The 26,278-nt window shown below is 40.8% G+C and overlaps 1 protein-coding gene across 1 annotated transcript in view; it reads left to right on the top strand.

Moving 5' to 3' along the window:
• The window catches only part of LOC124139495 (RCC1-like G exchanging factor-like protein), a 72,447-nt gene that overhangs the window by 20,496 nt on the left and 25,673 nt on the right, over positions 1-26,278 (top strand). Inside the window, exons 8-11 of the mRNA XM_046506601.2 lie at positions 1,929-2,039; positions 2,308-2,466; positions 3,889-4,062; positions 6,120-6,205. Of these exons, the coding sequence (XP_046362557.2) occupies positions 1,929-2,039; positions 2,308-2,466; positions 3,889-4,062; positions 6,120-6,205 (530 nt within the window). The remainder of the gene's footprint in view (positions 1-1,928; positions 2,040-2,307; positions 2,467-3,888; positions 4,063-6,119; positions 6,206-26,278) is intronic.

Here is a 26,278-nt window from a genome sequence, read left to right on the forward strand (position 1 = left end):
TTTGAATTAATAAATAAACAGCATAAACAAACATACAAGGCATACAAAAGAATTATTGGGCATCAAATGCAAACCGTGAAAATGCTCAAATTAAAGATGGAATTGTATTTTGTGCAGGTTTGATCAGCTTACAATGTTGCATATATGATCAATGCATGCACAACACTAGGGTACATTCATGCATTGATTGAATCCATATGCACATGTCTGTGTGTTATCATATCCTGACTGGTTTATCATAGGCTCTCACTAAAATGTGCATCAGGTGTTAGGTGATGACAATGTGCCACATGTCCGTGTGTCACATGTCTGTGTGTCATCATATCCTGACTGGTTTATCATAGGCTCTCACTAAAATGTGCATCAGGTGTTAGGTGATGACAATGTGCCACATGTCCGTGTGTCACATGTCTGTGTGTCATCATATCCTGACTGGTTTATCATAGGCTCTCACTAAAATGTGCATCAGGTGTTAGGTGATGACAATGTGCCACATGTCCGTGCGTCACATGTCTGTGTGTCATCATATCCTGACTGGTTTATCATAGGCTCTCACTAAAATGTGCATCAGGTGTTAGGTGATGACAATGTGCCACATGTCCGTGTGTCACATGTCTGTGTGTCATCATATCCTGACTGGTTTATCATAGGCTCTCACTAAAATGTGCATCAGGTGTTAGGTGATGACAATGTGCCACATGTCCGTGCGTCACATGTCTGTGTGTTATCATATCCTGACTGGTTTATCATAGGCTCTCACTAAAATGTGCATCAGGTGTTAGGTGATGACAATGTGCCACATGTCCGTGTGTCACATGTCTGTGTGTCATCATATCCTGACTGGTTTATCATAGGCTCTCACTAAAATGTGCATCAGGTGTCAGGTGATGACAATGTGTCACATGTCCGTGTGTCATCATATCCTGACTGGTTTATCATAGGCTCTCACTAAAATGTGCATCAGGTGTCAGGTGATGACAATGTGTCACATGTCCGTGTGTCATCATATCCTGATTGGTTTATCATAGGCTCTCACTAAAATGTGCATCAGGTGTCAGGTGATGACAATGTGTCACATGTCCGTGTGTCATCATATCCTGATTGGTTTATCATAGGCTCTCACTAAAATGTGCATCAGGTGTCAGGTGATGACAATGTGCCACATGTCCATGTGTCATCATATCCTGATTGGTTTATCATAGGCTCTCACTAAAATGTGCATCAGGTGTCAGGTGATGACAATGTGTCACATGTCCGTGTGTCATCATATCCTGATTGGTTTATCATAGGCTCTCACTAAAATGTGCATCAGGTGTCAGGTGATCATATCCTGACAGCAAGGGAAGATGGTCATGCTATCAGTCACTAGTAAATTTAGTCCAGACTTAGTTGTTTCCACACTACCATGACATAGATGGAATAATGCTGAATGTGGTGTTAAAAAACATTCACTCACTTAATCATTTAAGTGATTGTCGTGTAAGGCACCGCGATTCGTGGTTTGTCAGCACCAAACCTGCGCTCCTGAGTTTCACCGAAGTGGTAAACGTCCGACACCTGCATCACTTTGGGCTTTCCTCCCACATTACTCTGACATGCCGTGATATAACTGAAATACTGTTAAAAGCAGTGTTTTACCCAACACACTCACTCACTTTAGTGATAAGGGGCCCAAAGAAACCTTTGAATTATGCTGGAGGTGAGTAGGGTTGAAATGGGGTTTCACCTTGCATTCAATAATATTGCACTTACATAGTATCTTTGAATGTCTTTTGATATGATGCAGCAAGGGAAACACACCACATTCTTCCACTATCCACTCTCTCCACAAGACCTTTGGAACACTTCTGTTTCACATCCTGACTTGTCTGTGGAATACGTCTGACTGTAGCAGCTTTGTGATGTTGGTCATACGGTCTCTGTTTCAGGATTGGGAAGTTACAAGAACGTGTCAGTGCCGACCCTGGTAGGCGGGGATATCAAGAATGAGAGGATTGTGAATATAGCGTCTACTGCCGACTGTGTGCTGGCTGTCTCAGGTGGGTGCACAACTGATTTTAGGCTTTGTTAGGCTAAACAAACTTTTGCTGTTTGCTCAAAAAGCACCTGGATAAAAAGTATATTATGTCTGTTTTCGGATAGAAACACCAAAGTAACACTGACACAAATCTGCTGTTTTTTGGCCCCACCTTTTTGTTAATCATCCTCCCAAGCAATCAGTTGGGCAGTGATGTGAGGTGCTGCTGAGTCGATGAAAATCTGATGATTAATTTAACCAAACTCCATATCAGTTTGTCATTGTTTCAGACAAGGGAGATGTATTTGGATGGGGGAACTCTGAATACAACCAGCTCTCCATGGTAACAGACCATGCTCAGGTTTCTGAACCTAAACATCTTCCTGTGAGGAATTGTGGGAAAATTATCAAAGGTGTTGCAGCCGGCTCTGCATGTGCTATACTCAACGGTGAGTGGCAACATGTCTTTGTATCTCATACTTTGTACCTTGTGAACCACCCACAGAGAACCCCCTGTTTGAGGGCAAGCGAGTGAGTGTGTTTGGTTTAATGCACCTTTGAATTGTATTTCAGTTTTGTCACAGTGATGCAAATTCTTAGACATTTACTGCTTCGGTGAAAACCCTAAGTGCTTGGTGCTGCTGCAAACCTAGATTAATTATACCTGTCAAATCTATGAAACAAAGCCACCACTGTCAGATTCTAGATTCAGTTTGAGATGGGAGGAAAGCCCAGAGTTGTGCATATGGGTGGAAAGCCCAGAGCTGTGCATATGGGTGGAAAGACCAGAGTTGTGCATATGGGTGGAAAGACCAGAGTTGTGCATGTGGGTGGAAAGACCAGAGTTGTGCATATGGGTGGAAAGACCAGAGTTGTGCATATGGGTGGAAAGACCAGAGTTGTGCATATGGGTGGAAAGCCCAGAGTTGTGCATGTTGGTGGAAAGCCCAGAGTTTTGCATATGGGTGGAAAGCCCAGAGTTGTGCATGTGGGTGGAAAGCCCAGAGTTTGCAGATGTTAGACCGTTACCACTTTGATAAAACCCATGTGCACAGATATTGTGTTGACAAACAAAAAGACATAATCAGGGAGAACCAGTTTTTAACCAGTGATCATAGGCTTCTGGCATAATTAAGGGATGCACCTCTGCACAGCAAATTGCAGCTATTGTGATGACTAGTCCATCTGTGCTACCAGTGACTAAAGGAAGACGAATTGTCAATACACTGGTTTGATATTGGTTTGATGTGATATGGATATACGCACCTCAGTAAATATGCTAAGCGGTGAGGCAAAAGAAAGAATTGAAACATTTTCATTGTCTCATTAAAAGATATTTTCAAACTGAAACATAAAAGGGATCGGTCATTTATTACAGGAGTGGATGGTTCAGAGGTTTTTGATGCACTGATGTACTGAAAATAATGCTTTACATATTTTGGGACAATCCTTCCCATGACCTTGTGCATTGTTTTGATGACTCTCCCTGAAAAGACAATAGCAAAATAACTTTATGTTTCATTTAAGATGTTTATTCATCATGACCCTCCCCAAATATGTGTATTATTTTGTATGCCCCTCCATTAGAGACAGTCATATTTTTTGGTGACCCTCCCTGATTCGCTCTAAGCAACCCCATCCTATGATAAATAACTGTTCCCTCATGCAATAACTCATCAATAACTCATCATATGCACCAACCCTTCCACCCCCCTCTCCCTACCTCACTCTCACCCAAAACCAATGCACTCACTCATTCACTCACTCGCCCACCCACTCACTCAACAGCCCGACCACCCAGTCACCTACTCCCACACCCACTCCCACACCCACTCCCACACCCACTCACTGCTATATTTGTTCCATTGCAGACAAAGGGGATGTCTATGTGTGGGGATTCGGGATCCTCGGCAAAGGACCAGCTCTGGAGGCAGCAGATCAGCCTCAGAGGATTCCACCAACATTGTTTGGCCGGCATGAGCTCCAGCCTGAATCTAAAGTTGTGGATATTGTGTGTGGAATGGGTCACTTTGTCGCCAGGACAGGTTAGTTTCCTCATTCTTTCAACCCCTTGGGGGAATCTGGTTGGGATTGTTCCCTAAAAGTACTCACGGAAATGAAAAAAACCTGTTTTTTCGATCTCAGATTTTAAATAAATGCAGTTAATATACAAAATACATAAATATTCAAACAACTCAATTAGTACCAAATGGCCCTTGGCACAAATACAGCGTATCAAAGGTTTTTATGTCTTTTTACACGTAAAAGTGTGTAAAAATATGAACAAAACTGACTATTGTGAAACTGAGCATAACCAGGTGTTGGTAGATCAAGGTGAATGTCCATGACCTATGACACCTTGACGACAGGTGAAAATAGGTGCTTGAAACCCACGTGCATGTGATTTGTCAGTGGTTAGTGATTTGTCAGTGGCATTGTGGGATAGTGAATCATCGTCAAAATATCAGAACGCAAAAGTAACATATTCCCTTCTCAAACAACAACTTACATGTCATTATTATTATGTACATAAACATAGCTGTTATTTTTATTGTTGTTTTGATAACTTTTTTCCAGGCTAATTTGCATAATGCCTAAAGCCTGTTTCTGCCATGTCAATTTGGACTTAGTTTTATTTTTGAATGTTGAAAGTGCCTACAAATTACCTCCTGTAAAGTACATTTTGTATTGAGCACTGAGATAAAACTAGCAAATCCAGACTAGTACTTTTCCAGTTGTTTTGTTATTTCGTATTTACATCTACGTAATGCTTTGTGTCGATTATTAAATCCAGCAAAACAGGGTTTTTTTCATTTCCTTGAGTACTTTAGCAATCCATGTTTTTTCATAAGAGGCAGTTAAATGCCTCATATAAAATGGCATCATATACCTGGTATTTTACTGAGCATGACTTAAGCAACAAACAAACATTCTTTCAAATTATGAGGAACAGGTGGCCCAGTCGTCTAAGGCGCCGCCATTCGCTGTGCAGAGTTGCGTCCCTTGGGCACGCCAGAAACCTATAACTGTGTGTTCGAATCCCGGTTTGCCCCGATAATGTTTCTAGGTTTGTCAGCACCATACCCGTGCTCGTGGGTTTCACTGATGTGGTAAACGTCTGCCCCCTGCATCACTTCAGGCTTTCCTCCCACATTAAGCTGACACGCCGTGATATAACTGGAATACTGTTAAAAGCGGCGTTAAACCCAACTCACTCAGTCTTTCAAATAAAAGGCACATAAGGTGTTACAGAAACTATTTCAAGCAGAGTAAAACCATGTTCACTAATTCATATTAGTGCTGGCATGTTGTATGTCTAACACAAGGCTGAAGTTAAGTAACGTGTGGTTGGATGGCAGAATGTGAACAGCATGATGAATAATAAATTACAGCAAATTGTTGTCTTTTGTAATTGATATGTGCAATAATGACAGAAGATTTCAAAACTGGTTATAAATATTTGCTGCATCATCAGTCAGTTTGGGGTATGGGTGGCCCAGTTGTCACAATTCCCGGTACAGAGTTACCTCCCTTAGGCGTACCAGAAACCTATGATCATGGGTTTAAATCCCAGATTCACTCTGATTATCCTTCTAGGTTTGTCAGCACCATATCCATGTTCTTGGTTTCAGCAAAGAGGTAAACGTCAATGACATGTATCACTTTGGTCTTTCCTGACACAGTGATAGAGCTGAAATACTGTTCAAAGTGAAAATAACCAAACTCGCATGCTCAGTGATCAGAATATGGAACATTTTATCGTTGAACTATAGCATTTTTGCCATAGGTTAAAAGTATTGTTGTTTGTGTAAAATAAACAAATAAATTAAATTTTTAAACATTCTTTTGTCATGACAAATTCCTTCACTATTTCGACCTACTTTGAATTTCTTGAATAACCTTGAAGAGAAAAGGACTGTTCTCAAGATAGTAATTTTATCCCACATTTGTGAAATTTTGCTATCGGATCCATAAAGTATGTATAATTAAACAACACACAGCAGACTGAAGGAACTAAATGTCTGCTACAAGGGACGTGTTTACTTAGCCCTGAAGCTTCAGTGAGGATGCCAATGACATGTTTCGCTACTTTTGTCTCCAGACACTGGTGATGTGTATACATGGGGGAAGAACAGAGAGGGCTGCCTCGGGCTCGGCAAGACAGAAGACCAGTTTTTCCCTCTCAAGGTAGGTCTGCATGCACTGACTGCAGTCACTAAGACGGCCACTGTGACAAGAAAACATGGTGTTCTTTACTTGGGATGTCACCATTCATTGAGTTGACACCTGACGTTATGATACACCATACCGGTACATCTACCCATGTGTTGATTCATGTTTGAAGTCTATCAATTTTTAAAAAGTTAAATTTACTACGTTTTGCAATAACTCCATTTCCTTACAAGATGTGCAGAAGAAAACAAAATGCTAAATCTGATATCTGCATAATACTATCGGAACAATCCTAAATTAATCAGTCATACAAATTGAACACAAACTAGATGATAGCAACAGTTCCTGTTAGACGTGCCACATAAAACATGGAGAAATTCATCCTAAAATGATATTGCGATATGTATTAATATATGAGACACCATATTTGCCAGAATAAACGCCCCAGGAGGTGCTTATTAAAACCACACACAACAAGTTAAAGTTTTCAAAGGTCAAACAGAGAATGAACTTAGTTCAAATATCGGTAAAACTAAACCTATTTTCAATAATAGTTAAGAGTTTAATTTTAAACCCCTTCTACACTGCTGTGTTTTCTGTAAATAATATTTTATATACACCAGAATACAGACAGTCTTGGAAATGTTTGGTCTAAGTATTCGGTGCTAATAAAGATTACTTAAAGTTTATACCCCTTCTAGTCTGCTGTGTTTTATGTAAATAATATTTATTTACAAAGAAAATACAGACAGTCTTGAAAATGTTCGGGCTAAGTATTGGGTGCTAATATAGATTACTTGAATAGTCTGGAATAAGTGGTACTTATTGAAGTGAGGTGCTTAACACAGCATATAACGTAACCATGAAAATTAGGTAGATGTAATTCACAGTTTTATTGAGGGTAATTTCACCTCATGAAAATATTATCTTTGTTTAAAGCAAGGCTCCGGAATATTCTATATTTACTGCAAAAAAGTCCCTCACACTAGCTTGCACCGTTTACACAAGTGCCCATGCCAGGTGCTCGTCAATGCATGCCCATTTGAAGGAGGGGGCATGGGTGGCCCAGTCGTCTAAGGCACCACAATTTGCTGTGCAGAGTTGCGTCCCTTGGGCACGCCAGAAACCTATGATTGTGTGTCCGAATCCCGTTTCGCTCCGATTTTGTTTCTAGGTTTGTCAGCACCATACCCGTGCTCATGGGTTTCACTAAAGTGGTAAATGTCTGTCACCTGCATTACTTCCGGCTTTCCTCCCACATTAAACTGACACGCCACGATATAACTGGAATACTGTTAAAAGCGTCGTTAAACCCAACTCACTCACTCACTCATTTGGAGGCCATACATGTTGTGACTTGGTTTTAAATAAAATATATAATAAAATATTGCTGAAATTGTATTTGATATCATATTGTTTTCTTCCTGAAGGCAGTGTCTTTGTAATATGTTTCTGAATCAGAAATTTGTCTTAATTCAGGTTTACCACTGTTATTACTGAATAAGCTATGCATATTTAAATTATGGTTATTTGGTTTTGCTGTTCTTGACATTTTGTTATGTTTTATATTTTTACCCTGTTTACAATCTTCTGTGGATTCCAATATTACTGTGGACCTGTGAAGATCTGGGTTAGAATAGGTATTAAGCAACCTATGCTTGCCATAAAAGGTGACTATGCTTGTCGTAAGAGGCGACTAACAGGCTTGGGTGGTCAGGCTCGCTGAGTCGTTTCATTTATGTCATCATATCCCAAACTAGTGGATCGATGCTCATGATGTCAATCACTGGATTGTCTTGTCCAGACTCGAATATTTACAGACCGCTGTCATATAGCTGGAATATTGCTGAGTGCGGCGTTAAACAACAAACAAACAAACAAATCCAATTCCTGTGATCCAATACTAAATCTAAATATAAAACTAATGGAGGAATCTTGTAGTGATTGAAGCACCCATAAAATATAGCGTCGCACCACACTGCAATCAAGTCCAGATGCTGAGCTCCTTGACTAGAGCATGTTATCATTAGCCTCCTCTGATACCTGAATGTAATAATAAGTTCAGCTAATAATGGTCCATACAATTACACTAAAATCTTATGAAAATGGGGGAAGAGACAAGTTAGTCTAGTAGCTTTAGATTCTGTATGCCATGTACATGTTTGTGCAATCAGGGGCCCTGTTCCACAAAGCAATCTTAGCGCTACGACTGTCGTAAGTCAGTGTTAAAGAATGGGAGTTACAATCACCTTAGCGCTAAGATCGCTTTGTGGAACGGGGCCCAGATGTCTGTGGTAACAAGTTACTGCCACAGCACCAATATCATCTACATTTGATGTCGTCATTCAATTTGCATTTTGGGCATGGTTGGATGCAGAGAGGTATAAGGCACCATGATTCACTGTGTAGAGTTGTGCCTCGCCTCTCTTACACGCACATATTTTTTAACAAAGATTCACCCACTCTCATCCTCTTGTCGTGTCTAGCAACCTATACAGATCCCCATTGCAGCTCCTGAAATGAAGAGGATTGAGGGTTCCTTTAATACTCATGATTCTTTTTGTGGTATAGGATAATATTGGCTAACCTTGCACATAACTTTATTTCAGGGACTGTATGTCAGACAAAGTTACGTCCTTTTGCACTCAGCTAATCAGTCACACTAACTCACTCACTCACTCACTCACTCAGAAGGAATGCATGCAGTCAGAAACTTTAGTGACTCATAGTGTTACCATGAAGTCATTAAACAATATATCACTTGACTAACCACATTTCCCACGCCTACCCAACCCATCCCTACCCCAGTTACCCATCCAGTCAAAACTGCTCTCTTCCAATAGCACAGATGTGTGGATAAAAGGAAAGCAAGGGGGAGGTAACCCTGCTATTTGCTAATGGTATCCTGCAGAAGGAATGTTTAGGAAATCATCAATCAACATTTTCTCTTTTCAATCAGAAATATTTAGAATCGATCCATAATATACTGAACAGCATTGAAAACGCACCACCATGAAAATGGATGTATTTTTATCCGGGCTTAAGTCATATGAAAATATATAAGTGAATGAGTAATATACGACGTTCTGGAATAAGCATGAAGAAGAACAGCTCGTCAAAACACATTCCTAAATGGTTTGTGAGTGACATCGCTAAAACGCAACAAATTGCGTGCACATCATGGAAAACGTGTTTTGTTTCACGGGAAGCATGCAGAATAGGGCTATAAAAGACAGACTTTTAAAAGCCACATCACTTGTTGCTGCAGACGTAAAGGGTACTGACACAAGAAATGCCAAGATTAACAGCAGAGGAACGTGAACGTGCCTTGGGCATGCTTCAAGTTGGTACGTCAAGTAGAGTCGTTGCACAATGGTTTCAATGCCATCATTCAACAGTCCTCAGGCTACTGAGCAGATACCAGCAGACAGGAACCACCAGAGATCGACCACGTCCGGGTCAACGTCGTGTAACTACACCACGTCAGGATCGCCATATTGTTCGTCCGCATCTTCGTGATCGTACACTTCCGGGTACCAGGACTGCAGCAACCGTACAAGGCCGACGGGGTTTGATCAGCGCTGACACCGTACGTTGACGTCTCTGCTCAGCAGGGCTACGTGCTCGACGTACATATGTTGGACCCATACTCAGTGATCGACATCGAAATGAACGTCTTGATTGGGCCAAAAGGCATCGTCATTGGAGATTGCGGAAGTCGCATGGTGTGCTGTTCTCTGATGAGTCCCGTTTTCATTTACGGAATGCTGACGGTCGACTGCGAGTGTGGCAACGACGTGGAGAACGTTACCACAATGACTGCGTTGTACAGACAGATCGATGGGGGGGAGGGAGTGTCATGGTGTGGGGCGGCATCAGTCATAACCATTGAACAAAGTTTCATGTTTGTCGTGGAAGAGTTAATGCCCTTTACTACAGGAATAACATATTGGCAAATCACGTCATCCCATTCTTTCATCAGCACCAGGATATGCACACCTTCCAGCAAGATAATGCAAAGAGCGCACACAGCACGTGTTTGAACACAGTACCTAGCGAACAATAATGTGCCTCTGCTTCCATGGCCAGCCCTGTCACCAGATCTATCGCCAATTGAACATCTGTGGGATTACCTGGGTCAACGCCTCTCACATCGTCCGAAAGTACAGAACCTGAGAGAACTTGAAGATACACTACGTCAAGAGTGGAATGCCCCAGAACACTATTTGCAGACTTACTCGATCAATGAGAAGACGTTGCATGGCCTGTGTTGCTGCCAATGGCAGACATACCAGATATTGACTTTTCATTTTAACCCTATGTGTCTTCCTTACACTGATGACGTAAATGTAATTACTGTGTGGTATTCCTGTTCCCTTTGTCGTCTTTCCTAATAATCCGTCTATGTCTGTTCTAATTAAAATCAGTCATTGCTCAAGTTGTTTTTGTAATATTTCAAGATTTATTGCTGGTGCGTTTTCAATGCTGTTCAGTTTATATGCAGATAACCTCTAAACAGCTTACCTGTAAAAACTATGGTTTTTAATTCACTGCATGAATTGTTGTGGCAATGTAGACTAATATGTAAGTATATTGTTAAATGTGGGTTGCTGAAACACCAAACTCACCCACTTTTAACACTAATGGAATAGAAGGACATGGCAGTAAGGAGTAGTCTTGATATGTGACACTGGTTTCTATGGTTCAGTGTTTTACATGATATGTGCATTATAGTATCATATATGTCCGTGTAGGTGTGATCTACTTTCAGCAATAACCTTTGGTAAATAGATTAGGTGTATTGATTCACTGGAGTGCTTGTCTGTTTGAAATGTCAGCGGGGTTTTGTTACTTTTCTGTGAGCAAAACATTTTATTGTTAATCAATCATAGATATTTACTTACCTTGACTGCCATCAGTGTATATAAACATAATCAGAACCAGCTTCAGTTTCATAATATTATTACCCATAAGGATAGAATAATTGTGTGTTAGAACTTTACATTTGCACATGTGCATTTTAGAGATTTTAATGCTGATTGGTCAGCTGAAGCCATATGACATCACAGTCCTTTATTGTTGAAATATATATGGTATCATCCATTGTTCGTGACGTCACAAATTGATTGCAGTACGTCATCTGAAGAATAGGCTGCCTTCAGTGAAGATTCTTTTTAGTGTTGACATTTCATATGTATTTTGTTTCATTTTCTCTCTTCCAAATGCAAACTTGTGCATTGTCCAAAAAAAATGTGCACGCAATATGTTTGATATTAAGAGAGGATTAACTTAAAACAATGCAGATGTGGTGTCAGACAACATTTCCTGTCAGTAGAACAAAAAATCAGAAAGATTTGTTTTCATCCGACTGTTACACTAAGATTTATCCTCGCAGCTATGTCTGAAACATTTGTCAGAATCTCTTACCCTGATGTGGGTAGTTGACGCAATCTGAAACAATGCCACTAATAAAACAACATTCACTCACTTGAATCTGCTTTATGATCAACTCCATAAACTTTCAGATTCTTTTTTTTTTATATTCTTGAATACATTTATGAATGATGGTAATAGATGATCACATTTTAATCAGGTAATTCAGTCATGTAGACAGTTCCCGAGTCACATATATTCGATAAAAATACTCCAAAAAAATGTTTCTGCCCAGTATGGTATTTAGAATTAGATGTGTTTTGTCAGCAATATAAACAGTGAACATGGTGTATACATAGTCTGGTGTGATTTGGACTGATAGCCTGGAAAAGTGTCAAAACTCAGGGACTGACCCCCAGATTTTGGTGGACGTGTTGATAGATTGGCAAGCACATCTGCAGAATATTTTGGCAGACCAACTGACATAGTTGTGAGGGTGTTTACATGTGGTGGTTAGGTTTCCCTGCCATCATACACAGATTCATTCACAGACAGATATCACAGTCTGGATTCATGAATTAGAAAAACAGGATGATTAAACTGTATTGATAATCTGCTTGGGTGTCACTTTTAAAGAGACCCTCGTGTACCAGCAGTGCTTGGGCTGTATAACTCAATCAAATATCTTAACCAAAACATTTGGACACACCTTTTTTATTACTTGATTAGGAAGTCTGGGTTTTGATAATTTGGGTAAAACTGACATTTCAAAGGATATTTTTTGTCCAGCCAAATATGCCATTCAAGCAGTGTTCATTACATTTGTCTCGTCAGTCTTACTGAATCATCTAATTGTTATTTCTAGATGTACATTTTTTTTTGTGTGGTTAACAAATGCTGCCACAATAAATTTATTTATAAGATTTGTGTTCAAACGTTTCAAGAAATGAGAACTGGGAAACTTGCTTTATATTTTTTTCATATTACTGTTCAAGGAATTAATAACATTAAATGTTAACCAATATAATTTGCATGAAGCCTGAAAGTTTGGTAGGACTATGGTATATGGTACATGGTATATGGTATACAAGTCATCAAGTAAAGAACCAAGGAAACACATATAAGAATTTTCTTTGTCTGTAGGTCATTGGAGATTGGAGTGGTGATTTGTAGGCTGGCAAGAATTAAACTCTAATGATTCATTTATTATGGCCTATGTTTGTGGTGGGGGCACGGGCGAATCGTTTAAGGCACCGCCATTTGCTGTGCAGAGCTGCATTCCTTGGGCATGCCAAAAACCTGTTAAGTGTTCAAATCCTGGTTGCCCCGATCATGTATTACATTTGTCAGCACCATGCCTGTGTTTGTGGGTTTCATCGAAGTGGAAAAAGACCTGCATCACTTCAGGCTTTCCTCCCACATGAAGCTGACACGTTGTGATATAACTGGAATACTGTTCAAAGTGACATTTAACCCAACTCACTCACTTCCTCATGACTATATAAGGGTTTTGTCCTGGAACACATGCAAAAGGTATCTTAGCATTATGTATGACTATACTGTCAATATTAGCAGAATGTTACGGGAATCCTGATAGTCTAAAACTGCTTTGTGCATGTGGTCCTGGTAGTTTTAATATCTCAAAAATTCTCACGAATTTGTGTCATTGTACCACAATCGTTGGGTGGATGTTCATGCTATCATGGTAATATTGCAGACTGGGGTGCTAGACTTGTGTTCCATAATCTAGGTCACCAAGTTTCTGTATAAAATTAAAGACAAGAAGTGTTTTAATTTCACATTGTCATTGTACTGCAATAGTTGGATGGATGTTCATGCTATCAACCCCTAGTTTGTCCGGTCATGACTTCATTCCACAATATCATGGTAATATTGTAGATTGGGTGCCGAGACTTGTGTGCCATGATCTAGTTCACCCAGTTAGCATACAATTAAAGACAGGAAGTGTTTTAATTTCACGCAGGGCTTTAATCACAATGTCTAGACCTTCTTTGAAAGACTAGGCTCCAATGTCCACTGTCAGTTGTCGGTCTAGGAAATTAGAGCCTTGCGTGAAATTGAGATGTTGTGTGTAGATAATTAGGCTAACTTGATCCTGCCACTTTGATCTCGATAATGAAATCTGAGTAAGCTGATGACGTCTAAACAAACTTATTCCAACTTCGATTATCACCATATATAGCCCTCTGACTGCAGTGTATTATTGCACAATCTTGTATGTCAAATCTTATAAATAATTCTTCGAACATTGATATGTTTTACATCAGAGACATTAGATTTATGTTTATTTGGTAGATGATTCAGGATGAAATGACATTCTTTTATATCACCCTTCCAAGCAAGTGAGAGACAGTAGGTTGTTGTTCATTGTGCAGTGTTTATTTGAAAACAAGCAAACAAAGCATCGTACATCAATTCAGGAGTTGTACAATTTTTCTGCTGTTATGTTATGGAATTATAATTTAGATTTTTTTAAATATTATGTGCGGCATTACTATCCAATGAAACAGTTCGTCGGATGAAAAGTACCATTACATATTCATGTCTTTAGAAGGTTTGGAAGACACTTAAAGAATAGTGGGAGTCATTTGGTTTAGACGTCAATCATGTCTGTTGTACTTACATGATTTAAACTTTGCATTTTTTGGTATAAAGAGATATACTTTTTGTTATTTTATGGACGTATTCAAAAGGGCAGAGGATATAGATGACCTGTATTTATTGTTATTTCTGTTTTTGTAGCAACCGATTCTAAGCCATAGTATTTACTGCTGTGAATTAGAAACAACTTGCAGCTTTCTACTCCATCAACTGAACACCATTAGCTTTATCATTTCAGTGTATGTTATGTTTTGTACTGTGGTACATGTTATCATCAACATTATTTCATGTTGGGAGTCACATCTAAGATCAGGATCAGTCATCACTTCAATACAAGTGTCCAATGTTTGACTGCGGATCGATCTTGACAAGACACCTCAAATCAAGTGTGAATTAATAATTCAATCACCAAATGTTTGTTTAATCAAGCAGTAAATCATCCAGTATGTCACACATATTTCCTCCCGTGGGGATTCGGGGTAGAACAGGTCCCCAACAACCTAAGCTGGTTGTTAGATGAGAAACCCGTGAAGATCCAGGGTAGAATAGGTCCCCTGCAACCTAACCTGATTGTTAGATGAAAGACCCATGAAGACCCGCGTTAGAATAAGCCTTCAGCAAACCCATGCTTGCTGTAAAAGGCGACTATGCTTGTCGTCAGAGGCAACTAACAGGATCTGGTGGTCAGGCTCGCTGACAGGTTGATGCATGTCATTGATCTCAATTGCATGGATCGATGGTCATGTCAATCACTGGATTGTCTGGTACAGGCCGCCATCATATAGCTGGAATATTGCTGAGTCAGGCGTTAAACAAACAAACAAGCAAATGTAAGATGAGACTAAATGGATCAAGTGGAAAGGCACTGTGACATGGTTTATTGTGTGTCACCGTACAACACCAACATGGATCGTTGCACTCTATGTCAATCATTGGATTATCTGGTCCAGACTTGATTATAATTTAAGCAACAAACAAAACAGAAGATGTATTCCTTGTCTAGTCTTGCACATCTTTATAAAACTTTCATGTATCAAAGAAGGTGTAACTCACTGATACAAGCTTACTAGATTACCACCCTGTATAAAGAATGTATTTGTAGTATAAGTCAAAACATGTCCATGTAAAACCTGATTGATTATTTCAGTATGAAAGTTTAACAACGAGATGTCGACTGTGATCATTGGGACCACCACCAATTCTATTTCAATTGTATTAAACGAAACACAGTGAGGATGCTATTATTTTAATACCAACAATTAAAAATGATAGTCAACCTGCCCTTGATAATTCCCCCTACCCCACTGATCATACTGAACATAAGGATGCCATATTCTGTTTTGAAGAGTTATCTCCCTTACCACATGTACCAGGATCCTATGATCATGGCTTGGAACCCAAAATTTGCCCTGATTATTACCTAGGTTTGTCAGCACCATACCCATGATCATGGGTTTGATCAAAGTGATGACTCAGAGTTGCCTCCCTTAGGTGTGCCAGAATCCTATTCATCCTGATAATGATTCTTGCTTTGTCAGCCCCATGTTCGTTGATTTCACTCAAGTGATAACCTCTACATCCTGCATCCCCTCTGGCTTTCATCCCACATCAAGCTGACATGCCATGATATAACTGGAATACTGATCAAAGCAGTGCTAAACACAATTCCCTGACTATTGTCAGAACCCTGTCTGTCTCACAGCCCCTGAACCATATTATGTTCCCCTCTGCCCTGCCCTTACTGTAATGCTGGGTCCTAAGTAAAGTAAGTCTCGGTTTTCCCAGGCCCCGAATATGCCATCTCAATGGGAGCACCTTTTCAATGTAAATTATATGTTTTTAGAGACTTAGCATTGGTCTATCAGAACCCCAGGAACTGTGTGTTTTTTTTCCACTCAAGTCGGCTGTCTGACAGTAACCTAGCTATGCTGGCCTGCTGGTGGAAACAGTCCCCGGTGACCCATGCCTGTCATGGTTGCCTCTACAAATTACAATAAGGAGACCATATATCTGGGCAGGGTCTCTAATTATATTGGCGACATCTTGGTTTGTCATAATACTCCCCCAGCGTAGTGGATCCATTCTCACTTCATTGGCTTTATATCTTTTGGGGTTTCTCACCCATGACAACCAAAAATGAAACAATTGTGTAAAAACTGGATATAAATGCTGTAAGTTAATTCTGCCACTGGCCTGTGAAAGTTGTCCCTTCAAAAAGATGCATACACGAGAGTTAACTGATGACATAACTGGAAACTCTTTTTTTCTCACTCACTTTCAAGCCTCTTAGAATGAATAGTTTTAGTTCTTGAATATTGATGAAAATCAAACTTTAATATTATTCATTTTTTGAAAAAAATGCAATCATTAAAATAGGATAATTTAGAAAACCATGGCAGACAGCTTGATTGTGGAGAATGTTGCAGTAAATCAATTCATTGATTATATTTCTCAAGATGAAGTAGGAGCCATTTATTTTGATTCTAATAAAATCGGGTGGAGGGTTTATAAAGTGAGTGGTTGGTAGTGCAAATTTTAATTAGTTCCTCATGGGCTAATCAACCAGAAGAATGCATATGATCATGCCGTGTTCAATATGGATCTGCCAGAAGCCTTCAACATCACATCCCCAGCACATCTTGTTTATGAAAATATGTTTTAAATTCTTCTGGATTATTAAGTACAACTACCACTTTGGAATTTAATTTCGAGTAAAAGAAGATGCTCTTTTAAGATGGGTCTCTTCACGTTAGTTTAGCCCAACTAAGACCAGAAACAATACATTTGTAGATGGCCAAATTAATGCGTCTCCAAATTAATACGACTGCTGACCCCTAGCCAAAAGTGAGACTCAATATCAATGCGATGCCCCCCAGCCTATCTCCAGTGGAATGATACATATCCTTACCTTAATCCAATCAAACAGCAAATAGCACTGATTATTAATATTGCTGAGTAGAACACTTGCGTAAAAAAATAAACATTGTTATTTTTCTAAAAACAACACACAGTTGATTTGTTTACTCTGTTGACTGGCATAAAGGAAGTTCAAAGGCAATAAACAACAGTTCACTGATTGGTATGTGGAGAAGGTATCAACAAGCTTGACATGAGTGGGAAGAACTCTTGACCCCAGCAGTGATAACTCACCGGATGCCCATTGTTTAATTCCTATTCTTTGAATGATATTGTTATGTACTTGTTACAACTGCTGCTCAATAAACCGTATTTGTGTTTATATTCAGGTTGGTATTTCCACTATCCAAAGTGTGCAGTGAGGCCGTCTTATTGTTGATAATCATTTGGAGACATAAATGCGAAGTTAATTAATGCGAGCAAAGACCACTCGCATTGTTTGCATTTAATTCACGCTTGCATAAATTCCAAGATTTACAGTAACTCAACCATGTAATAAATGAATAGTTTTTACTCATTTTTATTTTATTGTGATGCAAACCATTTTTTATCACTTTGCCTATAATTCCTCAAATACTGTTTATGTGTAGGATATTTATCGTAAAAAAGTGTGTTGAATAAGTAATTTATTTTTACCTTGATACTAATGATGAAGTTTCACTATTTGCTTATAACATATACTAAAAATTAATGAGTCTATGTTGATTTAAGCCAAATCAGTAATATGTGACCTATTTCAAGGAGACAGATAAGTAATTGAGTCTTGAGCAGACAAACCAATGACTGAAAGCATGAAAACCAATCCACAACATCAGGTTATAATGACAGTCAGCTATGTTTCTAAGCCAGGCTATCAGATCAATTTGAGTCAACTCTAACAAGTTACATGGGACCAATTCTGCTGAGAAATATCCACGAGGCAAAAATATTAAAATCCAAAGCTGAGTACGAACGATATTATGGAAATAATTATGACATTATCTTCCCTAGTTTTCTATGGCATATTTGTGTCTTCATGTGACTATTTTTAGTAATAATATGCTGTATATTTGGTATATGAAAGGGTAATGTAGGTTTATGCTGCTTTCAGCAATGTTCCAGACAAATCATGGCAGCTGTCACCTGAATGAGCTTCACACATTGTACCAAACTTGGGTATTCAGCATGACCAGCAAAGACTTTTATCACCAGGCTGCCCCACAGTGTCCTCTGGGGATTCAGGGTGGGTACCCTGCACTTCATGCTTGTCACAGGGGATTCAGGGTGGGTACCCTGCACTTCATGCTTGTCACAGGGGATTCAGGGTGGGTACCCTGCACTTCCTTCTTGTCACAGGGGATTCAGGGTGGGTACCCTGCACTTCATGCTTGTCACAGGGGATTCAGGGTGGGTACCCTGCACTTCATGCTGGTCACAGGGGATTCAGAGTGGGTACCCTGCACTTCATGCTTGTCACAGGGGATTCAGGGTGGGTACCCTGCACTTCCTTCTTGTCACAGGGGATTCAGAGTGGGTACCCTGTACATCATGCTGTTCACACAGGATTCAGGGTGGGTACCCTGTACTTCATGCTGGTCACAGGGGATTCAGAGTGGGTACCTTGTACATCATGCTGTTCACACAGGATTCAGGGTGGGTACCCTGCACTTCATGCTTGTCACAGGGGATTCAGGGTGGGTACCCTGCACTTCCTTCTTGTCACAGGGGATTCAGGGTGGGTACCCTGCACTTCATGCTTGTCACAGTGGATTCAGGGAGGGTACCCTGCACTTCATGCTTGTCACAGGGGATTCAGGGTGGGTACCCTGCACTTTATGCTTGTCACAGGGGATTCAGGGAGGGTACCCTGCACTTCATGCTTGTCACAGTGGATTCAGGGAGGGTACCCTGCACTTCATGCTGGTCACAGGGGATTCAGGGTGGGTACCTTGCACTTCATGCTGGTCACAGGGGATTCAGGGTGGGTACCCTGTACTTCATGCTTGTCACAGGAGATTCAGGGTGGGTACCCTGTACTTCATGCTTGTCACAGGGGATTCAGGGTGGGTACCCTGCACTTCATGCTTGTCACAGGAGATTCAGGGTGGGTACCCTGTACTTCATGCTTGTCACAGGGGATTCAGGGTGGGTACCCTGCACTTCATGCTTGTCACAGGGGATTCAGGGTGGGTACCCTGCACTTCATGCTGGTCACAGGGGATTCAGGGTGGGTACCTTGCACTTCATGCTGGTCACAGGGGATTCAGAGTGGGTACCCTGCACTTCATGCTTGTCACAGGGGATTCAGGGTGGGTACCCTGCACTTCATGCTTGTCACAGGGGATTCAGAGTGGGTACCCTGTACTTCATGCTTGTCACAGGGGATTCAGAGTGGGTACCCTGCACTTCATGCTTGTCACAGGGGATTCAGGGTGGGTACCCTGCACTTCATGCTGGTCACAGGGGATTCAGGGTGGGTACCCTGTACTTCATGCTGGTCACAGGGGATTCAGGGAGGGTACCCTGTACTTCCTTCTTGTCACAGGGGATTCAGGGTGGGTACCCTGTACTTCATGCTTGTCACAGGGGATTCAGAGTGGGTACCCTGCACTTCATGCTGGTCACAGGGGATTCAGAGTGGGTACCCTGTACTTCATGCTTGTCACAGGGGATTCAGGGAGGGTACCCTGCACTTCATGCTTGTCACAGGAGATTCAGGGTGGGTACCCTGTACTTCATGCTTGTCACAGGGGATTCAGGGTGGGTACCCTGCACTTCATGCTTGTCACAGGGGATTCAGGGTGGGTACCCTGCACTTCATGCTGGTCACAGGGGATTCAGGGTGGGTACCTTGCATTTCATGCTGGTCACAGGGGATTCAGGGAGGGTACCCTGTACTTCATGCTTGTCACAGGGGATTCAGGGTGGGTACCCAGTACAATATGCTTGTCACAGTGGATTCAGGCTGGGTACCCAGTACTTCATGCTTGTCATAGGGGATTCAGGGTGGGTACCCTGTACAATATGCTTGTCACAAGAACCAACTAAAGTGGTTCTACTCTAAGGTGGGATTATACCGTCTACCAATAGTTTCCTGAGGATTTGAGGATAAGATTGGTTCCCATCAACCTGTGCTTGTTGTAAGAGATGATATAAGGGACTGGATGGTGAGGGTCATTCACTTGATTGTGTATCATCATACTCCGATGGTGTAGGACATTGATTATATCAGTCACTGGTTTATCTGGGTGAGACTCAATTATTTACAGTCTGCTGCCATAGAGCTGGAATACCGCTGAGTGCAGCGTTAAACAACACACAAATAAACAAAACAGTTTGTCAGTCCCAGACTTGATTATGAACAGACCATGATGTACGTGACTGACTGTGTCATTAATCAACAAGCCGATAGTCAGGTGATCCTAGACACAATACCACCACAGTTAAAACTGCCTGTAGAAAAGCATGCTTGATGCAGTTACTTGATGAATACTGCAGAAATGTTTAGAGAAACATGAAAATTGCATTTAGCTTGTGTTTCAATATATGTGTAATATATATGTATGCCTGGCAAACTGATGCAGTAAGTAACTGGTGTGATTGGGAAAATCAATAAAATGTTTCATGCTGTTTCATCATATAAGTTTCATTCAATCATTCTTTGTCAATTTCTACAGATGATGTTTCAAATTGGCTTTAGATATTTCATCTTGTGACATAAAACTATACATTATTACTTTAATATTGACAGGATTTTGAAACTAAACTTATGTTGTTAAGCTCCAATGGTGCCAACGCTGGCCTTGCAGGAGATAACATATTATACATTAACGTTGTGTGTGGATACTTTTATCACTATCATTCTGACTTTGCTTGTGACATTATATCACAGGGGGAAAAAAAATGTTTTTTGAGGAAAGTGCAGAATATGCAATAAAATATAATTCATTCATGATTCACAATTTCATGATTTTAACATTTTTGGATAGAACTTGCATCTATGATATTCCTAGTTTCAAAAGCATCTTTAGAACATTTTGGTTAACATTCTGCCTGAGGACTGAACCGGTCTTAACCCCTGCTATCTTAGCTATTCAGAATGGAGTTTTAAATGTTTTGTTTTTATTGAAACTTTTTTGTCTTCATGTTCAAAGAAAATCAAGAGAACTCAATAAGTGAAAATATCATATATGATAGTGATGTGGTCCCCATATTATCAAATGCATATCTGTGGCACTTGATATCTCTTTGATCCATGATGGACGATTATGTTAGGACCCATTTAAAATGTCTGAGTTTCTATCCTTTTTTTGATGGAGTAAAATTGATGTGATGACTTTTTCATCTATCCTTTTAAGTATTTATTCTGAGTGACACCCCATTACATGGAATGTAAATTAAGGTTCAATTGTTACAGAAATACTTGCTATGCCTCTGAAATCTGGTTAGCGTTATCTTCCCTAGATGTGAATGAAAATCTTTGGAAAGGTATACGATGAATAGCAAGAAAGTGAAAGTTTTTTCCTTGTTTGACCTTGTCTTTTTTTCTGTTCGTCTCTCCAGAATTAAGGGCAGTAGAGTAGCCTAGTGGTAAAAGCATTTGCTAATCATGCCAAAGATCCAGGTTTGACTTCCCGCATAGGCACAGTGTTTGAAGCACATTTTTTATCAACATTGCAATGATATTTTGTTTTAGTACTTCGTATTTTATGAATAAGTACCATAAATGTTAGGTTAGGTTTTCTAACAGTTATAGTTTTAAGTATATAGCATCATTACAAAACTTATGGTCATATCTAACGCCTAGGATAGTTGAATCATAACAAACATTTTTAACAGGTCTCACAAAGTATGCAGAAATCGGATCATGATGTTGAAATCCATATAGGTTTATTGCAAACAGAACACAGCACATACAAAAACAGGCCATTTAAATTCCCTAAAATACAATGTTTACTACTATTAAGAGTCTGCTGGTAACACGTATAACTTCATACACATACGCTCAAAGCGCTGCTTTATTATTACCCCTGAAAATTGCACTAAATTTTTCATTCTCAGCTCCCTGGGGAGTTTACATACCTAAACACATTTTAGTTTTAGTTTTTTTAGCTTTTTTTCTTTACAGTGTGTATAGGCTATTCCAAAGACATTCACAATAAATGCTGCTCCAGCAGGATCTGGTGGGGATGTTAAATAACTTTATCTTATCCCATATTACATTACCATCCTCTACACAGTTTATCTTCCATCCCGACAGACTTGTGGTCCTGAATATCCCCCATCTGCCTCCAGGATGTGCTCTGTAGATACACAGTGGGGCTGTTTTGTATAAACCACAACCACCGCACAGAGCAACTGTCAGAGAGGGTGTGTGTAATCTCGCCTGCATCTGTCTGTATCTTGTATAAACATGCAGGGTCAGCTTGGAGGATGCTGCAAGTGGGGTGTGGGGAGTCTATCTAGTGCACAGCTCTCCAGATACCTGCAACTCTGGTGGAGATGGAACTGGGGATCACAAACCGGTTGCCTTGGCGAAATTAAATGGATGTTGGCAGAAACCATATAATAGATTTTATTGTCTCTGATGTTGGTAATATTGTGTTTATATGATAATTGAATCAAATGTTGTCGTAACTTGAATTTCTCATGATGGATGCGAGGTATGTTGGAGGGGATGTGGGGAAGCCTAGTTGTTAAATTATTCGCTCCTTTAGCTCATGATAGCTGGGCTCCATGCCACACATGGATACAATGTGGGAAGTTCATGTTTGGTGTCCCCTGCCATAGTGTTAGAGGATGTATTGCTAAGATCATGGTGGAGGGCACGACTGGGTGTTGAGGCATGACATGGTCACATGACCCTCTTACTGACACTGTAGCCTGGTCACATGACCCTATTCCTAACACTGGTACTTAGTCACATGACCCTCTTACTGACACTGTAGCCTGGTCACATGACCCTATTCCTAACACTGGTACTTAGTCACATGACCTTCTTACTGACAATGTAGTCTGGTCACATGACCTTCTTACTGACACTGTAGTCTGGTCACATGACCCTTTTCCTGACACTGGTACTTAGTCACATGACCCTCTTACTGCACTGTAGCCTGGTCACATGACCCTATTCCTAACACTGGTACTTAGTCACATGACCTTCTTACTGCACTGTAGCCTGGTCACATGACCCTATTCCTAACACTGGTACTTAGCCACATGACCTTCTTACTGACACTGTAGCCTGGTCACATGACCCTATTCCTGACACTGTTACTTAGTCACATTACCCTCTTACTGACACTGAGCCTGGTCACATGACCCAATTCCTCACACTCCGGCGCAGTGGTGACTCAGCATAACACCACTGCCACAGGCTTATTTGCATATCACGTGACCGGACTTTTCTCTTGTTTGTAAACAAAGAAGCTTTTTCAGAAATCAGTATAGAATGGACTAATGCAAGTATTTGAAGGCGCTTTACATATTGTTTTGCATAATTATATAGATATCCTACTACAACTTTGGCAGTGAGTTGCATGACAATATATATTTATACATCAAAGTGACCGTATTGCTAGCTCTCCGTTGGGCTTAGGTGACAGCACATGGAGCCGTACAACCAATGTAAACAAAGGATAACTACGCAAAAACAAGTAGATTTTCGCATAAGGGATACTTTCTTAATGAACCGTAACCATTCTTTGACATTTATTATGAAAATGTGCAGACTTGTCAAACATGAAACGGATGAAAAGCATATTCAATATCTTGAATGGACTGTGAAAGATGTCACGAAACCGCATGGAACTCTGGATAGGAGAGTGCCAATTCCTGACACTGTTACTTAGTCACATGACCCTCTTACTGACACTGTAGTCTTGTCACATGACCCAATTCCTGACACTGGTACTCAGTCACATGACCCTCTTGCTGTTTTATTTGCATCTGTAAGAGTATAGCAACTGTGATATCATTCAAGCCAAGCAGATCAGTGTTTAAAATCTTTCCATGTTTACCATTGCTGCATGTAGCTAGACTTCACCATGTTTATTGCGTATGGTAGTTGTATCAATTCAGTGTGTACACCATCAACATTGCCTAATTCCTTGAAATATGCTTGGAACATTTTTTGAATTTGGAGTTCCTCATGATATGAAGAATAACAGTCGTGGCACGAATGTGAGTCTGAGAAGGAGAAACGTGAAGGATGTTTGCTATTTTAGGATGTTTAGATTGATTGATTTGCCAAGTTTCATACAGAGTTAAGTGGGATGATGTGTTACCAGTAGAACATAGGTCTGTGTATATAGACACATCTAAAATAGCCCTGTCTACAATACACGCCTAGAATCTGCTTGATATGTACTTATGTCATGTGTTGTTTGGTTAAGTTTATGCTTTTGGAGTTCATTAGAAGTGTCATGTAGAGGTTTATTAGGATGGCATCTTGGACAAAACTGTGACCAACTGCTGGATCTTGGCTGTTCATTGTCACTTTGATCATGAGTTCAGATCAGGCCAGGCCAGGCCAGGTCACTGACATTGTCCTTCATTAAGCTGCACTATGTACTATTAGCTGTAGTGCTCTGGTTTAGTACAGCAAATTACAAGATGGCAGAACACAAGGATACACTGCCTTGAGTGTGTGTACCGGCTGAAGTCACTCCGACCAGGCCTGGTTGTTCCACGAGGTGAAGTGTTCTTGTACCACTGGCTTAAGGTGTTCTGGTTGTACCACTAGCTAAAGACATCAGGTTGTACCACTGGCTGAAGTGATATGGTTGTACCACTGGCTGAAGACATCAGGCTGTACCAGTAGCTGAAGTGATGTGGTTGTACCAGTAGCTGAAGTGATGTGGCTGTACCTGTAGCTGAAGTGGTGTGGTTGTACCTGTAGCTGAAGTGGTGTGGTTGTACCTGTAGCTGAAGTGATGTGGTTGTACCTGTAGCTGAAGTGATATGGTTGTACCACTGGCTGAAGACATCAGGCTGTACCAGTAGCTGAAGTGATGTGGTTGTACCTGTAGCTGAAGTGATGTGGTTGTACCTGTAGCTGAAGTGTTGTGGTTGTACCTGTAGCTGAAGTGATATGGTTGTACCACTGGCGGAAGACATCAGGCTGTACCAGTAGCTGAAGTGATGTGGTTGTACCTGTAGCTGAAGTGATGTGGTTGTACCTGTAGCTGAAGTGATGTGGTTGTACCTGTAGCTGAAGTGATGTGGTTGTACCTGTAGCTGAAGTGATGTGGTTGTACCTGTAGCTGAAGTGGTGTGGTTGTACCTGTAGCTGAAGTGATGTGGTTGTACCACTGGCTGAAGTGTTGTGGTTGTACCACTGGCTGAAATGGTGTGGTTGTACCACTGGCTCAAGTGATGTGGTTGTACCACTGGCTGAAGTGATATGGTTGTACCACTTGCTGAAGTGATGTGGTTGTACAACTGGCTGAAGTGATGTGGTTGCACCACTGGTTGAAGTGGTGTGGTTGTACCACTGGCTGAAGTGGTGTGGTTGTACCACTAGCTAAAGACATCAGGTGGTACCACTGGCTGAAGTGTTGTGGTTGTACCACTGGCTAAAGTGGTGTGGTTGTACCACTGGCTCAAGTGATGTGGTTGTACCACTGGCTGAAGTGATATGGTTGTACCACTGGCTGAAGTGATGTGGTTGTACAACTGGCTAAAGTGTTGTGGTTGTACCACTGGCTGAAGTGTTGTGGTTGTACCAGTAGCTGAAGTGATGAGGTTGTACCACTGGCTGAAGTGTTGTTGTTGTACCAGTAGCTCAAGTGATGTGGTTGTACCACTGGCTCAAGTGGTGTGGTTTTACCACTGGCTGAAGTGTTGTGGTTGTACCACTGGCTCAAGTGATGTGGTTGTACCACTGGCTGAAGTGGTGTGGTTGTACCACTGGCTGAAGTGATGTGGTTGTACCACTGGCTGAAGTGATGTGGTTGTACCACTGGCTGAAGTGATGTGGTTGTACCACTGGCTGAAGTGATGTGGTTGTACCACTGGCTGAAGTGTTGTGGTTGTACCACTGGCTGAAGTGGTGTGGTTGTACCACTGGCTGAAGTGATGTGGTTGTACCACTGGCTGAAGTGTTGTGGTTGTACCACTGGCTCAAGTGTTGTGGTTGTACCACTGGCTGAAGTGGTGTGGTTGTACCACTGGCTCAAGTGTTGTGGTTGTACCACT

Source organism: Haliotis rufescens, unplaced genomic scaffold (assembly GCF_023055435.1).
Source record: "Haliotis rufescens isolate VD_foot unplaced genomic scaffold, xgHalRufe1.0.p SCAF_1, whole genome shotgun sequence".
Lineage (NCBI taxonomy): Eukaryota > Metazoa > Mollusca > Gastropoda > Lepetellida > Haliotidae > Haliotis > Haliotis rufescens.